The sequence below is a fragment of the Fringilla coelebs genome, assembly GCF_963513975.1.
Source record: "Fringilla coelebs genome assembly, chromosome: 4".
Taxonomy (NCBI): domain Eukaryota; kingdom Metazoa; phylum Chordata; class Aves; order Passeriformes; family Fringillidae; genus Fringilla; species Fringilla coelebs.
The window spans coordinates 5,643,595-5,668,848 of NC_140032.1; the positions used below are offsets into that span (position 1 = coordinate 5,643,595).

The 25,254-nt window shown below is 43.2% G+C and overlaps 1 protein-coding gene across 1 annotated transcript in view; it reads left to right on the forward strand.

The window, feature by feature from the left end:
• The first annotated feature begins 927 nt into the window (after positions 1-927).
• Positions 928-25,254, forward strand: part of EIF2AK3 (eukaryotic translation initiation factor 2 alpha kinase 3) — a 42,888-nt gene continuing 18,561 nt past the window's right edge. The window contains exons 1-4 of the mRNA XM_084204318.1: positions 928-1,255; positions 7,897-8,026; positions 22,835-23,029; positions 24,631-24,761. Coding sequence (XP_084060444.1) covers positions 993-1,255; positions 7,897-8,026; positions 22,835-23,029; positions 24,631-24,761 — 719 coding nt within the window. The 5' untranslated portion in view covers positions 928-992. The remainder of the gene's footprint in view (positions 1,256-7,896; positions 8,027-22,834; positions 23,030-24,630; positions 24,762-25,254) is intronic.

Consider the following 25,254-nt stretch of genomic DNA (forward strand, 5'->3'; position numbering starts at 1 on the left):
CGGCCTGGCCTGGAACACTTCCAGGGACGGGCCATTCACAATTTCCCAGTACAGATCTGTGAACACATGGAGGAAACATGAGTTTAAGGTACCACAGGGGCTTTCTGGGGCTGCTACACCTGGCCAAAGTGCTGGGGCTGCCGGTCCTGGGGCTGTGTGTGCTGGGGTGGGGGGGCACAGAAAGCCTTCAGAAAGGTGGGGTCACCTGGGGTCAGGTCACCTAGGGTCAGCACAGGGCCCATTTCGGTACCAGGGCTAGGGTTACCTGTACCGCCCAAACAGCCGGGGGGCACTACCGAATGACAGAATCAATTCTGCTGGACAAGACCTGTGAGCTGGCCGAGTCCCGCCTCTGTCCGACAGCCCCAGGGCACCCAGTGCCGTGTCCGCACTTCCCTGGACGCCCCCGGGCGCTCCCTCCCTCACAGCCCGCTTCCCGCCCGACGGCTCCATTCCGCTCCGGCCTGGGGGGAGGCACTTTCTGCGCCCCCCTCCCGCCCGCGCCGGGTGGTGCGCGCCGCTGGCCCCGCCCTGCCGGCGCCGAGGAACAGCCACGTCTCCAGCCCGGCCGAGGAAGGGGCGGGGCCGCGCCGCCCGCGCGCCAGGCGGCAGCCAATCGGCGAGCGGGCCGGTGAATCATGCGCTCGGCGATTGGCCGGCGTGGCGGTAGAGGAGGGGGAGAGAGCGGCGTGGCTCCGATTGGCCCGGCGGGCTCTGTTGACAAACACCCAGCTCCTCCCCGCCCCCCGCCTCCGGGCGCGCCAATCAGAAGGAAGCGGCGGGCTGAGCGGCGTGGCGGCCGACCAATGGAGTGCGTGTCCGCCTCGCAGGGGCGGGTGCGCGCGGGGTGCCGGTACGTGGCGGGCGGGCGTGGCGCGGCGGGCAGGGCTGCGCGCGCGGCGGGCGCCCATTCTGTGGCGGCGACAGCGGCGACCGCGACAGCGGCGTTCATGTCCTAACGGGTGGCGGCGGCGGGCGAGCCGGGCCCCTCCATGCGGGGGCCGCGGGGCCGCAGCACTCTGGCCGCCTTCGCGTTGCTGGTGCTGCTCGGGGTAGCGGCGGGCGGCCCGGAGCCGCCGCCGAGCGATGCCGCGGCTGTGGAGGCCGCGTTCGGGCTGGGGGCGGCCGCCGCTCCCGCCGCTCTGCCCGCTGGTTCCGCGGACGTGACAGTGGAGGACGATGAGGGCGGTGTGGCCCCTGCAGGGCCCGGAGAGCCGGACGCTGAGGGCAGCGGAGAGGCCCGGACCGGCAGCAGGTGAGCGCGGGAGGGCGGTGACTGGGGTGGGGATCAGTGCCCGGTGAGAGTGCGGGGTCGGTGTCTGTGGTGAGGGTCATGCCTGGGGCTGGCTAGGGACAGTGTCGGTGCCTGGGATGGCTGTCGGGGGTGGAGTTCCTCAGGGGGATCGGTGGCTGGCTGGGGGTCAGTGACTGGATGAGGCGCGGTGTGGGGCGGCTGAGGTGGGGTCAGTGCCTGGGGAGGCTGAGGAGGGTCGGGAATCAGTGTCTGGGTCTGGTTACGGGGAGTATCAGTGATTGGGATGGGGGTCAGTGTCTGGGACTGTTGAAGGGTGTCTGTGACTGGCGTGGGGGCCAGTGGTCCCAGCGGGGAGGGGCTGGGGAGGGGGCTCGGCTCCGGTGTGGGGGTGCTGGGCGGGGGTCAGCGCCTCACGGGAGAAGGGCGCGGTGTCCAGGGATGCTGCGGTGGACACGATTGTGTCTGGGCTAGGAATCAGCAGCTGGGGGTGTTGAGGAGGGGGCAGTGCGTGGGAAAAGGGCTGCAGCGTCCCGGGGATCGTGTGTGGGGACGGGCCCATGCAGGAGTGGCCTTGGACGGGAAGAGCGCTGGGATGGGTCGGGAGCGTTGGAGCGGGAAGCGGGGAGGAGGCAGAGTTGCGCTGTAGGCTTGTCGTAGATGGAACGGTGCTTGGGAAAGCGGTGAAATAAGGGTATCGCAGGCTGGTGCGTGGGGCTGGACTGTAGGACACGCAGGGAAGTGTCCCAGGGCCGGAGGACAGGTGCACGGACAAGGGGTGGAAGGGATGAGTCCCGTGCTGGGGCTGGAGTAGCTCTACAGGGATGGACAGGCTGGACCGAGGGCGAGGCAGCGACAACGAGGAAAAGGAACTTCGGGACCTCACCAGCGCTGAGGTGCTTGTTCTTTACGCCGTTGTTAGCAAGGAGAAAGGGTGTCTTAGTTCTTAGACAAACAAGCTGCCGGATGTCACGCTATGTGACATCTGGCCCGTCTGCTTACCCTGGTAATAAATACCACGTCTCGATCCCTTCCTTGCCTTGCTCCCAGTTCTGTGCCTGCGGGAAGGAGACCCTAAAGCATCTGGAGTCTAAACTCTTCCCAATACCCGCAGCTCACAGTTGCTCAGAGCACGCTGTCCTTTTCTGTCATCGTTTTGTTTTAAAGAAAATGCAGTTCCCCCTGAGTACTTAATTGTCTGTTCAGCGCAGCCACTGGGGTGTGCCTGAGGGGAAGCCAAACATCCTCGGCAAATTGATGAACAAGTTTCAGAATATAAGAAGGGGAAATAAAATTCTTAATAACTGCGTGTGGCAAGAAGCTCCAGCAAAAGGAAGACTTAGATGAATGACTCAAGTGCAGAAATGTTACTGAGCTGATTCCAGTCTGTTCCTGAACTGGCTGTTAACAAAGACATGATAAGCCACAGCCTGAGTTTAAAGGGGGAACAGCATGATTAAATGCTTGCTGTATTTGAAAACATGAAAATGAATAGCCCAAAGCTTGTTCTTAGTATGCCCAAGCATTCACTTAAAACAAGCAACCAGCTGATAACTTGGCACTGTGTTTTCTTGGAGGACAGTCTCACCAGTTAGCAACAGGATCATTCTTTTGTTTATCAGGTGATCAAAATACCACCTGGTTTATTGCAATTCTACTGTATTCAGTTTTTGATAGGACCCTTGTTTGTTTAGCCTAGGAAATTTTTAAAAATATATTTTCTGTTTGCCTTCTAGAGCTAAGAAGAATACACTAAAGATGTTCAGTGTAGTAAATTAAGCCTGAGATTAAATGTAGCTGCTCTGCAATTGATTAGTATGTAGGAACAGATTTGCTGTCATCAAATAAAAATAGAATGGCTGCCTGACCATAATGTTTGTGTGCATTTATTTTTTTAATCTGTGCTTCTGAGATTTCGAGTCATCTCAGCTAATTGTTCTTCAGCAATACACAGGCAATAGAGAGGTCAATATAATCTGGAAAAAAAAGAACAAAACCAAAACCCCAACTGTCTTTGCTGTAGGCAATGAATATCATCATCTTGGTTTGAAGATTTCTTTTGTTTTTCTAAAAGAAAACAGAAGGATTAGTGATTTACTGTGCTCTTGATATACAGACATGCAGGGTTTGCTGTTGAAATAGCTGCTTAGAGTGCAAGTTCAACAAACAGTAATACTTGCAATGTTCCAATGGACTTTTGAGGGTTTGATGATTCTTTTAAACTGAAACAGGAACAGTGGTAAATGTACCATGATGACACCGAGTTCTGCTTTGTTTTTCTAATAAAAACAACTTACTTGAATAAATGCAAAGTTTGGGGCAGTGAAAGGGTGTGGGTAAACTAAAGAATTGTTCCTCCTCTGTCCTGTCTACAACTTCCCTTGCTATCTTAGCCCTTTTCTTTGTGGGTAAATCATACCTTCACTTCTGTAAGGCAGAACACCTCTGTGCTCAGGCCTCCTGATCTCCCAAAGTGGGCTGTGATCACTGTGGGGCACTAACAAAGGTTTCAAGGCCCAGGACTGGCCTTTTGTCAGTGTATGTGGAAGTTTGCAGTACTTATTTTGCATAATTTAAAGGGGGGACATTATCACTGTCCTGGAGTAACAAGTTCCTGTCTGTGAGCAAAAGAGGATAGGAACTGGTAAGAAAACATTTTCATTCAGCAACAGAGGCTGTTTTTAGATGGCTGGGGTCAGGGAAATATGTCCAGATGTGCTTTCATAGTGACAAAGTGCAAATAAAATCTCACTGCACAGCATCAGCTTGTTCTCTGCCAGCTGCTCTGATTACTTCTATCTCTGTATGCTGTCTGAACTGGCCCCTTGCTTTAGTCCTGCTGTTGGCCATCTGTAAGGGCCCAGAAGGGATTTTCTTCTTCGTCACAATATATTCTGGACCAGCAGCTCAAGGCAAGGAGAAGAGCAGGACTTCATTTTAATGATGTTCAGTTTTCAGGGGAGGGATCCCAGGATTTAAGTGACTGCTTCATTTTGAGAAATTCCTTTTTTTGTTCTGGTCCAGACTTATGGAGACTATTGAAATATAATTTTGTGGTGTTGGTCATTGTTTTTTGGTTTTGTTTTTTTTTCTTTCTTTTATATCCCTGTCATGTGATTCACTCCCTGGTATAGTCTAAGATTTACTGTCAACAAGTATTGGCACAGGCTTGATGCTGTTTGTCTCTATCCTCCTCACTTCTTTGGTGTTAAAGTTGCGACTTTTGACCTTAAAATAGATAGTATTTTGTGTTTTCCCTTGTCAGAAGGGAAACTGGTTTGGTAGTGTTCTCAGAAAACCTGTGTATTCCTGGAAGATGGCATCTTTGGTCAAGGCAGTCTTTCAGCTTTACCCCAGTCAGGAAGTGATGTTAATAAAGCCAGCAATAAGGTGCTGTTTTTTAGAGAATGAAAGAGTTTTTCAGGCCTAACCAGAAGAGAAACTGAGTCAGGAATTCCTTTTGCTTTCAGTTTGTCAATCAGTTAGTCCAAAGACACATCAAAAATATGCTTTTTCAGTTTAATGTAATGGAATTACAAAAATTGCAGCCCTGACATCTTGAGACAGCAAAGGCTGGCAAACAGGTGGCTGAAAGGACTCTGTTCTGGAACTGTGGCTGTATTCTTCTTGTGTTTCTAATATTTTGATGTAAGAATTGCCATAATACACTGCAGTGAGCCCACAGTGGCACTGTGGGGTGACAAAAAGCAAGTCACCTGCCTGGTTGTTTTTAAGCTCTGAAATATTTTCTTGAAGTAGTTGCCTAAATTGCTTTTATCATAATGTGTTAATTTAGTGCTTGACTAGACTACCTGAGCAACAGAAAGATCTCTTGTCACCACTTCACGTTCCCAGTACACAAAGCTGCAGGCAGGAATCTCACAGAGAAAAGGAAGGGAAAATCTGACAGTGAGAAAGTGTAACTCTTAAGAGAGTGTTGGGCACAAATTTCAACTCTTACATCAATCAGAGTTAAAGTGATGGTGTTTTCACTTACTGGAGTCCATCAGAGAAGAGCAGAGCAGGTATTGAGATTTTAAGTCAGAGTAAGGAATGAAGGATTTTATCAGAAGAGTAAGGAGTTTTAGCACTTTTTTCCTGGTATGTGGTATCACTGAAGAGCAAGATGAAGCTGGAACCAGGAATGTGGCTATTTAGTTGAAAATGAATCAGTTATTTAAAAAGCAGAGAGAAATGGATGAACACCTAGTTCCAGTTCTAAAGGTAGCCACACCTAAGCTTTAGCTGTAGCTGGGCTGGTTGTGTTCCTCTGTCTCATGGAAGTGAGTGCACTGTAGGTGAAACAAAGTCCATTCTCCAGCTGGGGACTAACCCTGAGTGCCACTGCACCCAGGAAAAGTCAGGATTTTTACAGTGTGCAGAAGTGGTCGGTTAAACCAGTCTCTCCAAGTGTGTGCTGCTGGCACAAAGGTTCCCCACACTCCCCTCCTCTTTCCTAATCAACTAAACTTAAAACTGAAGTGTGGTTACAGCACCCTTTGGGTGGCTGGAGGTCAGGGTGCAGGTACACATTCCAAAACTACTGTCTTGAGTGGTGTTGAAGGGCCTTAAATAGTGAGGTAACTCCTAGGGAAGGCTGAGGTTTGCATCTGGTGGGGAAAGATAATACAGAAATGTAAGATACAAAGGCATGAAACATTTGTTACTTGAGGGAGAAGTCAAAGAGGAAGAATTAGATAAAGGAAAACAATGGGAGCACACAGGAAGAAAACATTTCACAGTGTGATTTTAGGATTTGTCTTCTCTGCAGTATGGCTGCCAAAATCCCCTTCATTCTAGCTGCATTTCTACCTCTTTTTATAACCTAGTTGTCAGGAGGATCAACATAAAATTTAAGTAGACCCACTTGGAATAATATTTTCTTATGCAGTGCTAGAGGGTTTCAGATAAATTGCTTTACCATAAAGCAAACAGATTGTGTTAAATATGTGTCCAAGGCCTTTAGTGTGTGAGCACTTGTTTACAGTACTTGAAAATAGTCAATCTCCTGCAATCTGGTTTATTATTAACCCAGTCTACGTTTCTATGCAGTTGGAAAAAGCGTTTGTTATCAGCTTATAAAAACTTATGTCTTCTACTGTGCAAATATTTGCACAATTGGTATTTTTCTTACAGTTTCTTAAACTTAGCTTTTTGAGGAACGTGATGCTTGGCCACCTTCAGAAGTAGGAGCTGCTATGGCATTTTTGGAAAAGGTTAAAGATATCTTTATTTTTCTCTTTATTAGTAGTGTAGTGCTATAAGCATTATAAAATCCTATAAATTGTGTGGGTTGCTTTAACATGTAAAATGGCCTTGTTTTACATGACCTTTGTTGGAGGTGATGTCATGAGCCACTCTCCCTGAACATGTTTTTAGATCACAATTTCAGTTTTCCCTCCTTAAAGCAAACTAAGAACCCCCATAAATTCTTCCCTAAATTCTGTGTTACTACACCATTAACTTTGGACAAGTGAATATATTTGGCCAGAGCTCTACACAATAATTTATTGTCCCTTATTGTTTAAAGTAATTAATATACATGTCTGTGTGTGCACTTCCAGTCCCCTGCCCTTTCACCCTCACCTGAAACTGGATAGTCTCCCCATCCCTTTGTTTGCTCACTGAAATCAGTGACTGTAAAGGTCCTTCTGGGTCACTGGATCCAGCCCCCCTCAGTGCAAGCAGCCTGTAAAGTGATCAAGTTCTACTCCCTCTGCCTTTGAAGATTGGTGAGCTGCTGCAAGCCAAACTGACAAAACAATCTCAGCTTTTTCAGGTCAGAGAGAAACAATCTTCAAGGAAAAAAAAAAAGCTCTTCTGAAATGCCTTGTCAGTGCTTTATCTCTGATGTGTTGTTTATTTTGTTTGTTTGTTTATTTTAATGCTGGAGCTCTAGCCCAACCAGAAATGGTTATTCTAATTGTACAGCTCTGTAAGAAACAAGATTTTCTGAAACTGAGGAGCTCCAGGCACTCTAGAAATCGGCAGCCAGCCTGCCATGGCCCTCCATCTCCAGACATCAGGCTACTTAAAGCCCAAGCTGCAAAGCCCAGTTTCATTTCTTCATGGTCTGTAGGTGTTGGAAGTTTTTTGTAGTGCCCTGTCTGTGCCTTTGGAGGGACTTGTTTTATTCAGAGATTTACAAAATATCCGAGAAATTTGATGTTTAATCCAGAACAATTGAAAACTTCGCTGCAACTTAATATTTCTTACATCCTGGTTGGTTAGGTTAATAGTTTCAGGTTTAGGTTGCTTTGAAAGGATGTATTAAAGCTCAGTTTGGAAGGGACTGGAAGAAGTGGGATCCATACTGTTTGTATAAATATCTCCAAAAAGATGATCTCATTCAGTATTGTAGTGGTAACATCTGCATGCAAGAGCAAAAAGTCAACTGCCTTCCCCTCAATCTGAACTCTGAAATCTCTTACAACATGGAAATTTAGTTTCTGACATCCAGCCAGAGACTTCAGCTCTTCTACTCCATTGTTGGTCTGGGTAGAGCTACCCAGTTGAATTGCTTTTCTGCAGAATATAGAGACTTCATTTAAGGGTTGGAGTTGGATTTTACTGAGCATAAAAGGCAGCTAATAGGGGAAGTCCATCCTGCTGCAGTTCTGACTGTGACTGTTTCCACCTTGCAGATCTCTAGTAATTATCAGCACTTTGGATGGACGGATTGCTGCACTGGATCCAGAAAACAGTGGGAGAAAACAGTGGGATCTGGATGTGGGATCAGGTTCTCTTGTGTCATCCAGCCTCAGTAAACCAGAGGTAAGGCTTAATTTCTTTTCTGACTAAATATTTTAAAATGGAGTTGTCTGTAATAAAAGAATGCAGCTTCCTCCCTGTTTGGTAGATGTTAAATAACGGAGCAAACACTTATAAAACTTTGTCAGTACTGTTCTCAAACTTTTTTTTTGAGTGCTTACATCATGTTGCCATTTCAAACTGGAGTGTGTCAGCATTTCAGCCTTGGGATTGATGTATTTGATAACTATCAAACTAGATGATGTAACTGAGTTGGGGAATTGTGTGTAATTGCTGATTGAAAACAAGTTACTTGTAATTTCAAGCAAATGAAAGGATCATCTGCATTGTATTACTAGGCTATGTCTTGGCAAGTACTGGCTTTTTTTTTTCCCTCAAGAAAAGCAAAAGTCCTTGTGACTTAATAAATGAACAAAGGATTGTTTTGGGTGTTTTATACTAGATAAGCAGGCTGCCTGTGAAATAGAATGTGTTAGCAATTAAACAGAGTGCTGAAGGTCACCCTGAAGTACTGAGTGGTAGAGGGTTGCATCACTTCTTGCAGATGAACTGTAAGAAAAAAATCTAGAGTTGAGTTTCTTGTTTGGTGCTGTTGGCCCCCATCAGTTTCAATGAACTAAGCTAAAAATTAGAAGGAAGTTTTTTGCCTTTTTTTTTTTTTTTTCCTGCACTGGGGAGATCTCTGATTCATTCTCCCCTACAATTAGGAGGAATAAAAACCCCAACAAACAGGTAATTTGGGATGATAACACACCACAGAAGTACACAGTCCTTCCTTGTCAGGGATGAATTTGATGACCAGTCCTGTATCATGCTTTTGCACAATGAGCATCAAAGAATGAAAATTGAGTTCAGGATTATTCAGACTGCATGACTTTCCTGCTTTGTTGCTATCTGTGGCCATGACCTCTGTTTTGGTGTAAAGAAGGCAAAGGAAAGATGTAGTCTGTTGCTGTGGTATTGTGAGAGCTGCTAATGAGTATCTCAGGTTGCAGAAGTAATGTGAATGTTTACTCACATTCCTTTGTTTCTGAGAATTTTATTTATGGATGCAGCTTTGTGAGATTTGTTCATGTGTATTTTTGTGGTTTAGAAAAAACACTGTAGGAAAGAAGAACTTTTCCCCCCAAAATATGTTTAAGAGCATTGAATTGTTTAAGAGAATTGAAAATAATACAGGAGAACTGTAAAAGAGCTCTGTGAGGTGGAAGGTGTCAGTGATTGTGTGATCCTTCCCAAATATTCTCAGCAGTAGATACATAAAATACTGGTCTGTTACCTGTTGCTGCAAATAGTTTCTGATGACCACTTGAAAACAGAACCAGTGGTTATGAAAAGCACACATTTGAAATCTGTGCAAATATAACTTTGTTTTTTTCACAAGTTAAGTCACAGGTCCATGTTTTTAAAGATTTTGGGAGTGCAAGCATTTCTAATGATAGAAGTGTTTTTGCAAATACAGATTTTGTCACTCAACTGTCTGTCCAGGGTTTTGATATTTTTCCAACATGGGATGACTGTAGAAATGAAAGGTTGGGGTTTAGACAACAAAAATTGTAGTTCGTCCATGTGGTGTTTAATTCCCTTCTGTGATTATAAGTCAGTAGGTTGTGGCAGTCATAAAAATATATTTTTAAAGAGCTTTTGTTATGCATAGAGGAAGTTGGACTTGCAGATGGGCTTTCAAATAGTTTTATTTCTACAGCTGTGGCCAAAGACACTGAGGGATTTTGGCAGTTAAGATGCAGAGCCTATGAGATAACTAATTTTGGAAGGAAAAGGTCATTTTGGACTTTTAAAAGCTGTTAAGTGTTATGAATATGGGCCATTTTAGACTTCTTACTGTCATGTAAACAAATGCTGTTAAGACAGAATTTAACAAGAATCATGATGAAAAGTGATGAATACTCTGAATAAACTGCATTTAAATATTTAAATACTTAATCTGCTGTCAGTAATCAGCTGAAAGACTTCATGCAGTGAATCTAGATACTTAGTTAAGTGAGTAATTCACCTTATTAAAATTGCTGGAAAATTCTGGTTTAGGTCAAGATACTGATGTGGGCATGTCACCTGTTGAGTTTTAGTCTCTCAAACTGAGTCTTGAGACTTTCCCTTCCTCTTCCAGCATTTTTGAAGTAACAAAGGTTTCTGTGCTAGCAACCACAGTATTCATCATAAAACAGTAACATTATGTAAGCTGTTGAATTACATCTTCTTGCAAGAAATGGCAGATGAGAAACTCTGTTACACTTGCAGAGACAAAGATTTGTGTTCTTTCAGAGCAAGGAAAGTGTGTGATGCTGGCTCTTAATTGTTTTGATGAGGGTTTTTTAACTATCTCAAGTGTGACTATATTGAACTGTAGTTCCAAGTCCTGGTGCAAAAGCATGAATTTAATTCCCAAGTGCCTTTTAAGAATAGACCTTAGATCTTCAAACTTTCAGTGTTTAACAGAACTGTAGTTAACTTCCTTTACCTAACTGTAAAATGTCAAACCTGGCTGTCTGGAGCTCGTGTGTTAATTAGGAAAGTGAGGCAGTGAAATTTCAAATGTTCCAGCAGCTTTGTCAAACACTTCAGATCTTGAAACTACTGCTTAAGACACTGACAAGTGAGATGTTCATCATTTGTCATGTGAACCAGATCAATTAGAAAGGAAAGGCTGCTGCAGTATTAATTGTGTGTCTGAGTAACTAAAATGCTAAAATTCTTTCCTTGGCTCTAAGCTCCAACATAAACAAATCATGGTCAGGGTGCCAATGCTGAAAAGTTGACTCTGCAGTTCAGGCTTGTGTGAGAATTTCAAAACTCTTTCCCCATCCATTGTTGTAAAATGGAAAACCTTTCTCTATATAGAAGCCTGGTTACAAGTCCAAGTTTTCCTGTTACCTGCACATAAAGATTGCCTGATGAAATTCACAGTAAAGTCATTGAATCACAACTTTTCTAAAAGGGAACTTAATTTTAATAAAAACACTTTGCTCTTTAAGATTTGGGTTTGTAATTAACACTCTGTCCATACTTAGACAAGAATACTTTTGGGAGAAGCAGCTTGTTGAAATAATGATGGTTAATTATAGTGAAAGGGAGAACAGCTTCAGAAGCAGTGGGAAAGGTTCACAGCACATAGTTTGCTGATGAGGATGATTAATTCTTTTACCTGCAAGCTTTATACTAAATTACTTAATGGGCACCAGTCAGAGTTGTTTCAGTGCTCTGGGCAGAGGCTACACTGGGATGGACTCAATAAAAGTACCTGGTAGGCTTGGGCTGTTACAGACTAATCCCTAAGTAAGCATCTTATTTCCTTATTTGAGACATTGAAGATCATGGGACAAAATCAGTTTCAGCTCACAAGGCTGACATTTATAGCAGGGTAAACATACCACTGTATCCTGGAAAAATGGAATAATTTGATTATGCCATGTCACCAAATCTGTCAACATCCTTATTCCAATAAAGACTCTCATGACCTTTGTATTTCATTATGTGTATATATGTATATATAGATATATAAACATAAATATATCTTTTTATTGTGATAGCCACATAAAATCAACTTTTCTACAAACTTAGACATCTGTGTTATCTTTTTTTGACATAGAAGTGGCGTATTTTTATTGAATAGCCTAGTGTTACAGTTTTTTTTTCTCAAGAGAAATATGGAGAGGTGAAGAAATTTTATACTGAAGTCATCAGAAAACTCACTGCATTGTTGATGAAGTGAACCCATAGAGACTTTGAGCAGATTTTTCCTTTTTTGCTTAGAGCAGTGAATTGGAAAAGTATTTTGAAATCTCAAAAAACTCCAGTAGTGAGTGCATTTTTTGTAGAGTATATCTTCGTTCTTTTTCCTTCCCTTTATCTGCATCATTACCCCTTCCAAATTTTCAGTGCTTTGGTTTCCCCAAAGAAATTCAGAATTCTGCTGTGAGGTGTCCAGACACCTGGGACTCTGAGGTACTGACTTGCCTGCACATTGCTGCACTTTGGATAGGGCAGCCTCTGTGCTCAGACAAGGCAGAGAAGAGCCCAGATCTGTCTTGGGTTGCTCTGGGAACACAAGAGGAAACTCAGCAATTCCCATCCTTTGACCTCTTACACTCTGGAATAGAGGAAAATGCAAAATCCACATTGAAATGGGTCAGGGCAAGGCAAGAGGTCAAAATGCCCTTTGAGGGGCTTGAATTGTGAATTCTGTTATGTGCCCTCCCAGAGGTTCAGGGAGAGTAAATAATTTAACAGCGTCTTTGAAAGAATTAGGAAAGTTTCACCACCCACTTATGGCAGTATTTTATTAGTTTGAATAAAACTTATGTGTTTGTTTGGCTCATGGCTTTCTATTATAGTTATTTTTTGGTTGAGTCACTGTCTGTAAATATCATCCAAGGAAAAGCTGATAGTGTTTGTCTTGGATATGGGTGGGGAACACTTAAGACTGTCAGACACTTAGTGTTTTCACTGAAGAGGTTATTACAGCAGCTGTTAAATGCAGTGATGAATATTAGGAATTTATATTAATCCTGCATAAAATTGTTCTGACTCTGCTAACATTCACTGGCCAAACAAAAAGGAGATGCTTTTCAAACTAGACAGACATTCTTAGAAAATGGTCTTTGTTCTGAATTCTGCTTTAACATGAATGCCTCTGTCTAGTTCACTGTTAGTAATTTTAACTCTTAATCTTGGGGGCATTTTAAAACATCGGGAATGGGATATGCCAGCAACAGAAACAATCTTTCCTGCTTAGCACTTGGAAGAGTCTCCATGTACCATCCAGGCAGCTCACAGGAGAGTCAGATTTTCATATGCATAGAATAGTATTTGAGTGTGTACAAAAGGTTTTCAAAGGACAGTTTTACTCCAGAAAGAAAAAAATTTTAAAACTATCTATTCATGCTGTAAAATTACTTTCTGGCTGTATATACATTCTGAGCAGATGTAAGCCACTGAATTGCCACACTTCTCAAGCAGGCAGAGTGTAAATCAGTGGTCTGGTTATTGAGGTGACTAAACTGGGGAAAATACATTTCCTTGTAGGTAAACTGGTACCATTTTAGCTGTCTGGGAGAGTATTCTAGTGTCCTGTAGTGACCTTTATTTTTGTCTACTACTGAGACATGTAGACCCACCAGATGCTTAGATAGTTGGAGGTGTCATTCCTGCAGAGGAAGACTGGCACATCAGCTGGTTCTCAGTCGTAGAGGTTTTCTCTAACAGACATGAAATTAAACTGTGCTAAATGAAATACAAGATTTGGGGATTGATAACAGTCGTTTTGTTGTTGAAGGTTGGAGGTAACCAGTTTAAAACTGAGAAAACTGTGTATGAAGATATCCCGTGACAGGGAATCAGCTGCCATCTCCATTCCACTGCAGGGGAAGGAAATGTGATTCCATGTTGCCTGCGGGTAGAGACAGACAGATTAGTGTCTTAAATGGTCCTGGAAAAGCTCATAATGAATAAGAAGTGAGTGTCCAGAATAGTACTTCAAAGGAAGATAAATTTTAATTCCAATTGAGGCATTAGGCTCAAAGGCTTATTAAAGGGCCATCAGGAGGAGTGGAGCCTGTGTTTTGCAGGAAGAGAATGGATGTGACCACTCTTTAACTGCATGGATGTATTAGCATTCCTGATGGCATGAGTGGTTCTTTCAATTCTGTTGCTGGAAACACACACATATATGTGCATGAAGAGGTGGGAAGCTTGGGAAACCTCACTAGAGAGACTTGTGGATTTCTGAGTAGAGCTTTTTGTTGCTTTCTTGATGAAACTAAAACATGATTTAAAATTCTCCTGAAAATAAACTTCTAATGTTGTTTAGTGGATAAAAAGTCATCTGCAGAAGACTTAATTGTTTTAAAGTACCCTGATAGCTGTGCTTTTATAGGAAACACAACCAACTTTTTTTAGTAGGAAATGGTAAACTTGAGGAAAAGGGGAATTGCTGACAGCTGCCTGAGGTGAGCTGGTGGTGAGTGTGATGCAGCACCATCATACCATTATCACAAATAGGGCTTTTGCTTAGGCAAGTGATGTTATCTATTTATCCAAACTGCACATCTTCAGTCCTCTTTGTCTGGTGTCCTGCTCAATTAAAAAACCCAAAAGCCTTCCTGTAGCTGCAGCTTGGTGGCTGCCTTGATGACACGTGTCCTTCCCCTGCTCTAAGGAGGCTTTGGAGGATGACAGCTTCCCTTAGGGGACGCAGAGCAGCTACAGAGCAGGATGTTGTGGCCTGTGTGATACCAGATCCTCAGATGATGCTCTGCCCTGAGCAAAGCCAGGAAAGTTTCTCACAGTGCTCTGTGTACAACCAGCTTTCATCTCATGATCACAGCCATAGTCAAAATGCTCGAAATATTGGAAAGGCTTTTTACCATCACCATTGTCTCTGGTTTTTTATTCTCTTTATAGTAGAATAACAGAATGGTTTAGGTCAGGATACACCTCTAAGATTACAGAGGTCAAGTGTTAACCCTGCAATGCTGAGGTCACCACTAAACCACATCCATAAGTGGCACATCCACAAGGCTTTTACATCTCCCCAGGGATGGTGACTCCACCACTGCCCTGGGCAGCCTGTTCTAATGCCTGTCCATCCCTTCAGTGAAGAAAGTTTTCCTTACAGCCAATCTAAACTTTCCCTGATGGAGCTTGAGCTCATTCCTTCTTGTCCTATTGCTTGTTTCTTGGGAAGAGAGATTGACTCTTCTCATCTGGCTAAAAACTTCTGTGCAGGTAGTTGTAAGGAGCAATAAGGTCTTCCCTGAACCTCCTATTTTTTCCAACCACAGCTCCCTCAACCATTTCTTGCAAATCTTGTGGTCTGGACCCTTCCCCCTCCTGGGTCTAGATATGGGCAGGAAGAGAGCTTGTAATTTAATTGCATATAGCCCACTGCATGTTTTGTACTGGCTGTTTAGCAGTTCTGGTGTTTACAGATACTAAAATGGATCAACTCTAGTATCTAGACAAATATCAGTTTCAGGTAATGGATAACTTAGTTGGAATTCAGCTGCACAATACACAAAAAAGTAATTTATTCTGCCCTAGAGCCTATTTTAACTTTCAGGCTATATCTTTATCTATATAAAGAAGGGCCCATTTCGAGGGTTAAGCGATTTAGAAGTTTAGCAAATCATTCCTCTAGCAGCACAGCCACTGACATCTCATTTCCTAATTTCTTCTGAACTTTGTGCTCCATAAGGAGGTAACTATTAATCTTTGTCAGACTCGCTGCATGTTTCGTGCACTCTTTCTTTACATCCTTGAAAGAGGAGACTGGGATTTGCCATGTTCTGTTCTCCTCCTGTATTGGGCTCTTTTCCTGTAGGAGTTCCTCTGTGACTTAATTTCTCACATGGACTCAGTGTCCTTATCTGCAAAACCATCCTATCCAAGCAGGGCCAGGGGAAGAAACACACAGGGTCCAGCAGAGATCAGTTTGAATCCTGATCTCCTTAACTACACAAGAAGCTTCTGCTATTGCCCCTGCATAGATGCCAGGTGCCCACCAAAGCCACTCTGTCATGTCCCTCCTCAGCTGGACAGAGGAAAGAAAAATCTGTTGAAAAGGCTCATGGCTCAAGATAAGGGCAGGGAGAGATCATTCACCAGGCACCACCATGGACAAAGCAAACTTGATTCAGGGAAACCAGTTTTATTACCAATAAAACCAGAATAAATATGGAGAAATAAAACCAAACCTGAAAAACAACTTCCCCCACCCCTCTCTTCTTCCCAGGCTTAACTTCACCCTGATTTTCTCTCCCTCCACCCCAGAGTAGTGCAGGGGGATAGGGTGTGGAGGCTGCTGTAAGTTCATCACACCTCGTCTCTGCCACTTCCTCCTCCTCAGAGGAGGACCCCTCACACTTTCCCCCTGCTCCACTGTGGGATTCTTCCCACCCCTGTAGCCCCCACTACCAAAGCCTTGCCTTGGAAACTAAATATAAGTACCAGTTTTGCCACGGTGGCTGATGGACTCTGTAGGGCCTGTTTCTAGAAAGGCAAGGCTTTGGATAATGTTTCTCTGCACTAATCCACTCCCTGAGGTGCTGTTAGTTTCAAGGAGGTCAGTGATGGGCGCAGCAGCAGCAGCACCAGTTTCTCAGTGTCTCAGAAAGCACTGCGCTTAAGTTTCAGAAGACTTGCAGTCTTATTAATAAAACTTGCCATGTAAAAGAGGGGGATGGAATAATGTCAAAATAAAGTCTTTCTTAAAGCACTGTGCAGTTGGGTTTTTTTATTATTATTAAGGAGAACAGTTTTTAAAAGTCTGTTACCATGGCAGCAGAGCAGGCTGGCATCTCTGTATCTCAAAACCCCAAGTCTTGTTTGACTGTGATTAAAGTAACTGTGGTATTTCAGTTTGCTTGTCTTCAGAGGAAGGGTCTGTGTGATTGCACAGCAAACAGTATTGGGTTCCTGATCTTTTTTCAAGCTGGGGTGGTCTAGTTAGCACACTGCAGTTCCTCAGATTTCCTTTATGGCCCTTCTGGGGAGGGCAGAGCAGGAATAATTCTTTTAAGGGCAAACTCAAGCTGAACAAGGTAGCGTGCCCCTGACATTGGAAAGGAGAGTATAAGTCTCAAGCTGCTGTGCTGCTGTCATCTGTTGCTTTTTACTCTGTTTGTGTAAAAGACAGTTTTGTTAGGACCCTGGTGCTTACACCTGATCAGATTTTAAGATCTGAAGTGTAGAATCATGACAGAGATACCAGCTCTAGTCTTTTATTAAAGTTGTCGGGAGGATGTTGCAGGTGTTGCTTTGAAGAGAGAGAGGAAAGGAGTTTTGAAATGAGTTCTCTAGTACTCATCCAGGCACAGGGTTACAGCATCACTTCACACACTCATCATCCAGAAAATACAGGCCCACGAAAGTTGAATTTATTACTCTTTTCCATGCATTCATGAAAAATGAAATAGAAACTACCAGTTTGTGGAGTGTGGGGAATGATGGAAGGAGAAGAAAGACAGTAATAGATATAAACTTATGTCATAAGGTACTTAATGCAGGCAGAAGTCAGGGACCTGGTCTGGTCACTTGAGAGATGCTGTGAACTGTTCCTGGGTGAGCTGTACAGCCTGATGGTTAAAATCAGCCTGAGCTGTGAGAAACATCTCTGCTCACTGTTGCTGTGCAGACCTGGTGTGCTCTTTCAGGCTGTCACAGCCCAGCTGAGATGAAACCTATTTCCCAGGCTTCTCTGATGTGCCGCCCTGGCACTGGCTGGCTCTCAGCTCTGCAGGGGAGGAAGGCCACCTAACCCCACCTCTGTAAACAGCTCAATAAAATACTGATTATCTGAGGTCCAGGTGCAGCCTTTCTCACAGTCCTGAGCTCAGAGATGGTTTGGGCATGTTCAGTGCTTAACAGGCACAGGAGGTGGTCAGGACAGGTATGCCCTTCATAAACAATCAGAAGTAATGGCACTCACAAGAAAGAAAAATTCTCTGGACAAACAAATAACCAGTTGGTATTTCCTGCCTCAGCTTCCTCATTGCCCTTGAACATGTCTTAGGTTGTTTTACTGATCTAAATCATTGACTTCCTTTCACAGTCAATTTTCTTTTTCCTGGCTGGTTGCACAGTCCATGTTTTGATGAATACTTTGCCTTTTACCAGTGTTTTAGGCAGTGGAATAGCTTAACTTTTCAAAAGATGTGCTTGTGTCTGGGTCTTTGTTCTCTTAAGGGAGTGGGGATGCTGTGGGCCTTTCAGAAGTTCGAAGACCCTGGTTGGCCCCTTCATCCCAGTGTGCTGCTGTTTGATGAGGGTTTCTCTGTTAGTAAGAGTACGTTGTCATCCTTACAGTGCCCTGTGCTTCAGGATTTCTGCAGGTAGCTGGAGGCAAAACAGATGAATCAGCATCCTGAAATCGAAGGTGAAGAGGAGAAATAACCTCTTCTGTTGGAAGGAAGTCATAAGCCCATGGCTCTGTGCAGATAACCTTCCTGCAGGCATAGCTAATAAAGAGCAGACAATAAATCAGTTCCAGACTAGCCCAAATTAGCAACATCTCAAAAATTTTGTGTGTGTATGTATATCTATATCTATCACCTGAAAAATCTGTAAACAATTACAGTAATACCTGTGTTACTGTCTATGGGTTTGTGGTTTTATTTTGTTTGTTTTTTTAATGTGGAGCATACCAGCTTGCTTTGACTTTCCCAGATTTCTTTGTGCAGACTCTTGTTTTTACCCTTCTGAATAAAGCTGCCATATGTGACTTTTAATATGTTGCCTAGATTAATTTTAAAGAGGCTTAAAAGACATAGTTCTCAGTGAGAAGTAGTTTTCTTAAAACCATGCTTGATGCTGGCTTTGATCCTGTTTGTTACAGTGATCCTATTGTAGGGATAATCATAGAGGAGAAAAAAACTGGTACCCTTATCACTTCAGATCATGTAGGTTGATCTTAGTTAATTAGTAATTGGAATGGAGTTCTTGCAGCTTATAGTAACAGCAAGATTTGAAAACTACAAGCAGAAGTGTTAGAAAAACATAAAGACATCAAATCCTATTTTAAGGATAATATTTCACTTGTGCGTGGTTATTTCCTTGGAGTCAGTAGATAGTCCAGCCCATCTGTAAACAATAATATTGACTGTTTTGGCACCAGACTTGGCTCAGATGTGTCTGCACGTGAGCAGGCTTGATTTTTGTTTCAGACGATAAAGAGCGTTAGGAAGGGGGTAGAATGTCGCGCTTGCTGTTAAACAGCTCCTGGAAGCTTTAGTACTTCAGCTTGTTTTGATCTCTGTTTACACAATTTTTCCTTTTCTTTCTTTTTCTCTTCTCTGCACCGCTGTAAATCAGCGGCTTCCTGCACCGACCAACCTGCCGTGGCACCTGGCGTACGGTGCCCTCCTTTCCAGTAAAGAGTCTAGACAGCAAATTCCCTGGAAGCGTGTGCCACTCCGGATCGTTATGGCTTTTTGCTTTTTTGTGGAAGCTTTTTAGAAACTGCATTACCTCACCCGTCGGCCTGGAGATTGCGCAGCCCGCGCCGCTGATAGGGCTGCAGAGCCCCGCGCAGAGCCAATGGAGAACTTGGGCTGCAAACTCTTAATGAGCAAAAGAGCAGCGGCTCGTTTAGGGCTCCGTAGTTAATGTGGGGGCTTTTTTTAAGTGTTACTTCTGAAAGACGAGCCACTTAACAATTATGTGCCATATTGCTGACCAGTGAAGCTGAACAAATAGCTATTTACATTGACAGATCAGAGGAATGTGTAAGTGCATCGTGGTAACCTACATTTTCTGTGCCAAGAGATTTGCAGCTGACTGCCTGGGTGACTCACTCCTTGGATTAGGAGATGAGGTAATGCTTTTGAGATACAGGGTGATGTCATTCCTTTACCTGAGCTGCATGCCGATGCTAGTTGCTAGTACTTTCAAGGAAAGTCCCTTTTCTGCTTCTCATGTACTAGAGAATGAGCTGCATAATTCAGACAGTTGTTGTTATTAATGTCCTTCCAAAGCCTCTGGCTGAACTGCTCTTTTGAAAACGGATGTCACCACAAGTGGCCACAAATGCCTTTTGTTACACATGTATGTGGGCACCTGCAAGTGGCACATTTGCATGCCTGTCCCATTCTTCAAATAAAGCTATTTTGTTAAAAGAAGACCTTCATGGTTATCAGGTGCTACCTCTTGTCAGCACTGTGTCACATAATCCATTTATAAATAAAGTCATCTTAAAAGAAGGTGATTTATTTTTTTCCCCGCCCTGTTCTGGTTCTGTAGTGAAATAGCTCATTTGTGATGGTCAGTAACCCACATGTCTCACCTGCACTTAGGGTCAGATTAACCTTATCCACTCCTATTCCAGCACTGACTTTCAATGCAACAGCTCTTCCTACTGCCCCTGCTCCCTTTGCTGATGTGTTCATGGACAGCAGCTGTGATTTTTCTCAGCTTTTCCCTCCCAATGTCACCCAGGACGTGCTGCTCCTGTGGATGCCTTCAAGGTTGGGAGCACGGGCAGGTGGTCAGCAGAGCTGCCCAACAGTGTCAGCTGTCCTCTGCAGTTTAAGGGGACCGAGGTTTCAGCACTGGAGCAGGCAGAGCGCCACTGTCAGGGAATTTTCAAAGCCATAACCTGATTTGATCCATATTTGGGGAGTATACAGGTGTGTGCTGCTGGGTCAGCTTCATGCATCTTGGAAATTCGGGTGTGGTTCCTAGAAATGGCCAATGTGTGTGTGTTGTTTGCTGGGAGAAAATTTCCTACTCGGGCCCAGGAGTGAGAGCTTTGGGACAGGGCAGGCGCGCAAGGTGACGTGTGTCACATTGTCCCCAGAGCTTGCCCACAGACAGTCTTCCTTGCTCAGCAGCAATTCCTGGGCAGTTTACAGCCCTGTCTCCATTCTTCACAAACCATGGAACGGTCTCCAGCCCCTGGGGCAGAGTACCTCATACTGGCTGGGCTTTCAGACTACTTGCATGTGTATGGATCATGTGCAGATCCATTCAGAGGATTTGTTAATGCAAAGTAACAGCTGCACGGGCTAAAAGTTGTCATCAGAATTATTATGGGCTTCTGAAAGAATATATTACAGAAACGTTTTGTGGCATTACTCTTCTGTGTTGAATGTTTTAACAAGGTACTTCCAGCATGGTTACAGCTGCAATTTTGGCACTAGCATTTTGGGTTTAAAAATGTGTTTTCCAAATCTTCTCAATCTCTTGTTTCTCAAGACCACAAGATTGCTCTTGAATATGAATGTTTATACAAACCTTATTTGCTTTATTTTTCCACCAGTCAGGTGATCTCTACAAATGACATACCCCACTCCCCACCATGATATTTCCTTTTTTGTTGGTTTATTTCTGTGTGTGTGTATAGGGCTGTGTGTGTTTATTTTTCTTCCCCAGTAGTAGGACATAATGCAGCATTTGTGTGTCACATGCAATGTCTTTTCCAGGACGTTTGGCCTTTATTGCCATATGGTAAATATCTGAGGGAAAGAACACACCTAGTTTTGCTTTGTAAGAGCTTCACAGCTAATCTCAGGAGCTTATTTTTATCATCTCTTCAATTACACGTTGTGCTCCTGAGAGGAGTTTTTATTTCAATTCTCTCTCTCATCATGAGGCTTTTCAAAGCTGGAAAGCATTGGTGTTGGATCCTTTAGGGACCTTAAATACCAGCAGTGTGGAGTAACCCACCTGAATTTCTCTGTAAATGAGGTGTGTTGAATAAGTGTATGAGGAGATACTAGTCATGACATGCATACATGTACAACATCTGTCTTTCAATCCCTGTTCAGGTGAATCCCAACTTTACTGAATGCTGTTTGCTTGACTCTCACCCAGTAAGAGGAATAAAAATTCCATGTTACATGGAATTTGAATCATGCAGGAGATGTGGTTTCAGATCCTCACAGTAGCTCCAGCAATAATAACAAGAAGAAACCTTCCTGCATCTTTTGTACCACTTTGTAATACACATCTGTGTTTTGGAGTCTGAGCAGGAACATTTTTTTCCGGGTGGCTAATACACATGTACCAGAAGCAGTCTTTAATTCCTAATGTGTCAAGTATACGAATTTAATGTAATTATGTTGAAGAATATTGCCCAAATGGCCAGAGGTTCTGAAAAAGCAGTAAAATCTCCCATGTTAATCCATATCCTCAGAAGCTAAGATTATGTGGATTACAGTTTCTCAGTGTTCTTGATGTGCACAGCCACTGTGGCTCCACAGCATTAGTTATGGTCCATCATGCTGATAATGAGTTTCATAATAAGTCCCTCAGTACTCACTGACAATGACTCATACTTCTGAACTAGGATCTCCTGCAAAATCTCTGTGTAATGGGTGAAATATTGTATCCCAGTGAAGATTTTTTTCCTTACTTGTGTGTTTAGGGAAAAGCCAGGCAATTTTTAAAGGAACAGTGCTTAAAGATAGGAAATTCCAAGGAGAAGTCAGATTTAACTGTCTGGAGAGGCAAAGGTGAAATGTGAGCTCTGATCTCAGTATTAATTGCTCCCTCTGCTTTACAGAAAGTTGGATATTCTGAAATAGACATTAATCATGAAAACAGCCTTAGTTGTACTTTCAAAGTTACTCTATTTTGAAACTATCCCAAATAATCTGCAAAACTTTGCACTTTAACCAGTGCCTGTCTCTTGGAGAATGCTTCAACCCACATCATATTTTCTACAGTTTTGGATGAAACCTGTCAACTCATCGAGCTTTCAAATGTTTTGAAGAAGTGTCACACACTGAACTGTTTTTAAACTAAGAATAGAGAAACATGGGTTTGATTTGAATGCCTGAAAGTTTTCTGTCTTTAGTATAACTTTGAAAAATAGGATGCTGAGATATAAAACTAATAGGACTCTGAGATACAAAACCGTTGGAACACTGGAGCATAACGCACTAGCCTTGCTTATACAGCATTTCTGTTGCCATTTGGGGTCTGTGTGCTTTTAAATCATGGTTGTAAATAATTAAAATTACGGTTAAATCATAGCTAACTGTTGCTATAGGACACAAAATAAAATGATGCGGACATGCAACTTTTTAAGGTATAAAAGAGGGTGTTTAATTTCTGACTCTAATATTTATAGATTTTTAAAAGTGACAGTGGATTGGAGGATGACAGTGCTGCTTCTCCAATGACACTGGACAAACCAACAGTTCATCACATTTTTCTTCTTCTATTAAAAAAATACAAACCAAGTTATTAACCTAAAGTGCATAAGAAAGTTTGTTATAAGAATGTAAACATCAGAAGGCTTAGAAAAACTTCAAAAAACAAAGCAACAGCTAACCTTGAATTCAATTACTTTAGGTGTTTGGAAACAAGATCATTATCCCTTCCTTGGATGGGGACCTGTTCCAGTGGGATCGGGATCGGGGGAGCATGGAGGCCGTTCCTTTCACCGTTGAGTCTCTGCTCGAGTCATCCTACAAATTCGGCGAGGATGTTGTCTTGGTTGGGGGAAAGTCTTTGACCACCTATGGGCTGAGCTCCTATTCAGGGAAGGTAAGAGCCTGAAAAGGTGTTTTGTGGCTGTGTGTTTTGAGCTCTGCCTTGCAAACAGGTAACTCCTGAGGTTTAAACTGTGGTGCAGCTCAGGAGTTTAAATGCAGGGCACAGAACCTGAGCCTCGTGGGCTGCAGTAGGTGGCATGGCCTTGCAATCTCCTCCTGCCTGGGAGCTCCTGCTGGGCCCCTGTGCTGGCTATAACCCATGTCTCACCATTTGCTAACCCAGCAGAGCACTGTTCACTTTTTGCTAGGTTAGTTTTGTGCTGGGTTAGCTGTAGCAGGGGATCAAGGAGTGCCAGAGCCAGCACAAGGGACCAGAGCATAGTGAGAGGATAAGAGGGATGATGCCTTTCTGTGGGAGGAGTTCAGCTTTATCATCTGGCTCTGCTTGAAGGAGACTTTGCAGTTCAGCTCACTGTGTATCAATTAATGCTTTAGGTGACACCTTTTTTTAAACTAATTTCAGATTTTCCAAGCTACTGAGAACAGAAAAAATTCAACATATGCAAAAGTTAGGGACTTTAAGTTGTTGTCAGTGTGCTTACTATCAGAAGTCCTCCTTATATTTTAAAAGTTAAGTTAAATGTCAGATGTCACTGAAGTGCTTGTAAATACTTTGTGTAGTGAAGAACAGACATTTGATAATTCAGAAATGTTGCATTTTAAAACAAGTTAAAAATAGATTCAGTTAAAAAAATTAAAGTTCCCAGTGTTTGTTTTCAACAAAATCAGGGTGGTTTTTTGTTTGTTTGTTTTTTTTATTTTCACCATACATTTTAATGTGGAACACTTCTGTGGTATGGTGTGGAATCACTAATGATAAAGAGCCTGGACCCCAAACCAGAGTTCATGAATGCCTTTTTTAGTTTCCTCACTAAAGGTAGCAGAGAGCTCTGTGCACTAACAGCCTCCTCCTCCTTCAGTGCTCAAAAGAGGAAATTTTCATTTCTGTTTTGATTCCTGCCTTATGCTCACAGTAGCAAAGCTGCTTCTTAGAGGAAACAGTGCCTGACTCTTCCTTCCTGAGAGTTTGGGCAGTTTCATCTCTCTGGCATTGCCCATATAATGCAAGTTCTGTTTGAGATTGGGACTGTTGGAAACTGTGACTGTGAGAGTTAATTAAGGTTTTCTTTTCCTTTTGATAACTGACAAGGCAAAGGGGGAAGGCTTTGTGGTATTTTATATAAATCAATAGTACTTCATTTGAAGCTGATAGAGTTATGCTGAGATAAATATGACATGAAAGCAGAATTATGCTGTGGGTCTTGCAGGAATGTTCTTTTGATGTCCATAGAAATTGTGGAGAAAGAGAGAGCTCAGATTTCTTTCTGTTAGAAGTACATGCAAAACACAGTCAAGTGGTAGTCAAAATACCACAGACTGTAAACTTTCTAGAATCCTTTGAAAGTTTTTGTTCTAAAAAGCCGTTATCTCTTAAACCAGGCTTTTCAACATCCCTCCAGCCAAACATCTAAAGTCATGGAGTTCCAAATTGCCTGCCAGCCAGGAGCAGGCTCTAAGGATTGTTAGCTTTGAATATTGCTGTTGATGATGTTTGTTTTGAAGTGTCACATGTGAGCCTGCCTTGTCTCTCAGGTGAAGTACATCTGCTCAGCCGTGGGCTGCCGCCGCTGGGACGACGAGGAGAGCGAGCAGGAGGAGACGCTGCTGCTGCACCGCACCCAGAAAACCGTCCGGGCTGTGGGGCCACGCAGTGGCAACGAGAAGTGAGTGTGACCTGCTCAGGAACAGTCCTGTAGAGCTGGTGAGGCAGAAAAGATGGGAATCAGATCACATTGCTTCCCTCGTCCTTGCTCACCTTTGGTGCAGTATGACACGAAATGAGCGACACTCATGCTCTGTTTAAGGCAAAAAAGAGTGCGTTTGTTTTTCAACTCCGATATTTATAGAATTCCAAAGGTGACCATTGATTGGAGAATGAAATTGCCACCTCTCCAGCCACACTGGTCAAACCAACAGTCCATTAATTCTCTCTTCCTCCAGAAAGGAATACAAAACAATCATTATTTACATGAAAAGTGCATTACAAACTCCATTACAGAAATGTAAACATCAGAAGGCTTAGAAGAACTTAGAAGAACAGGGTGACACACCTCAGAAAAGTTTGTCTCTGCTGTACTGCACAGGGCAAATGTCACTCTAATGTTTGTTCTAACTGCTGATTTTGTACAAGAGGAGACAGTTTGAAAGTCTTCTTAT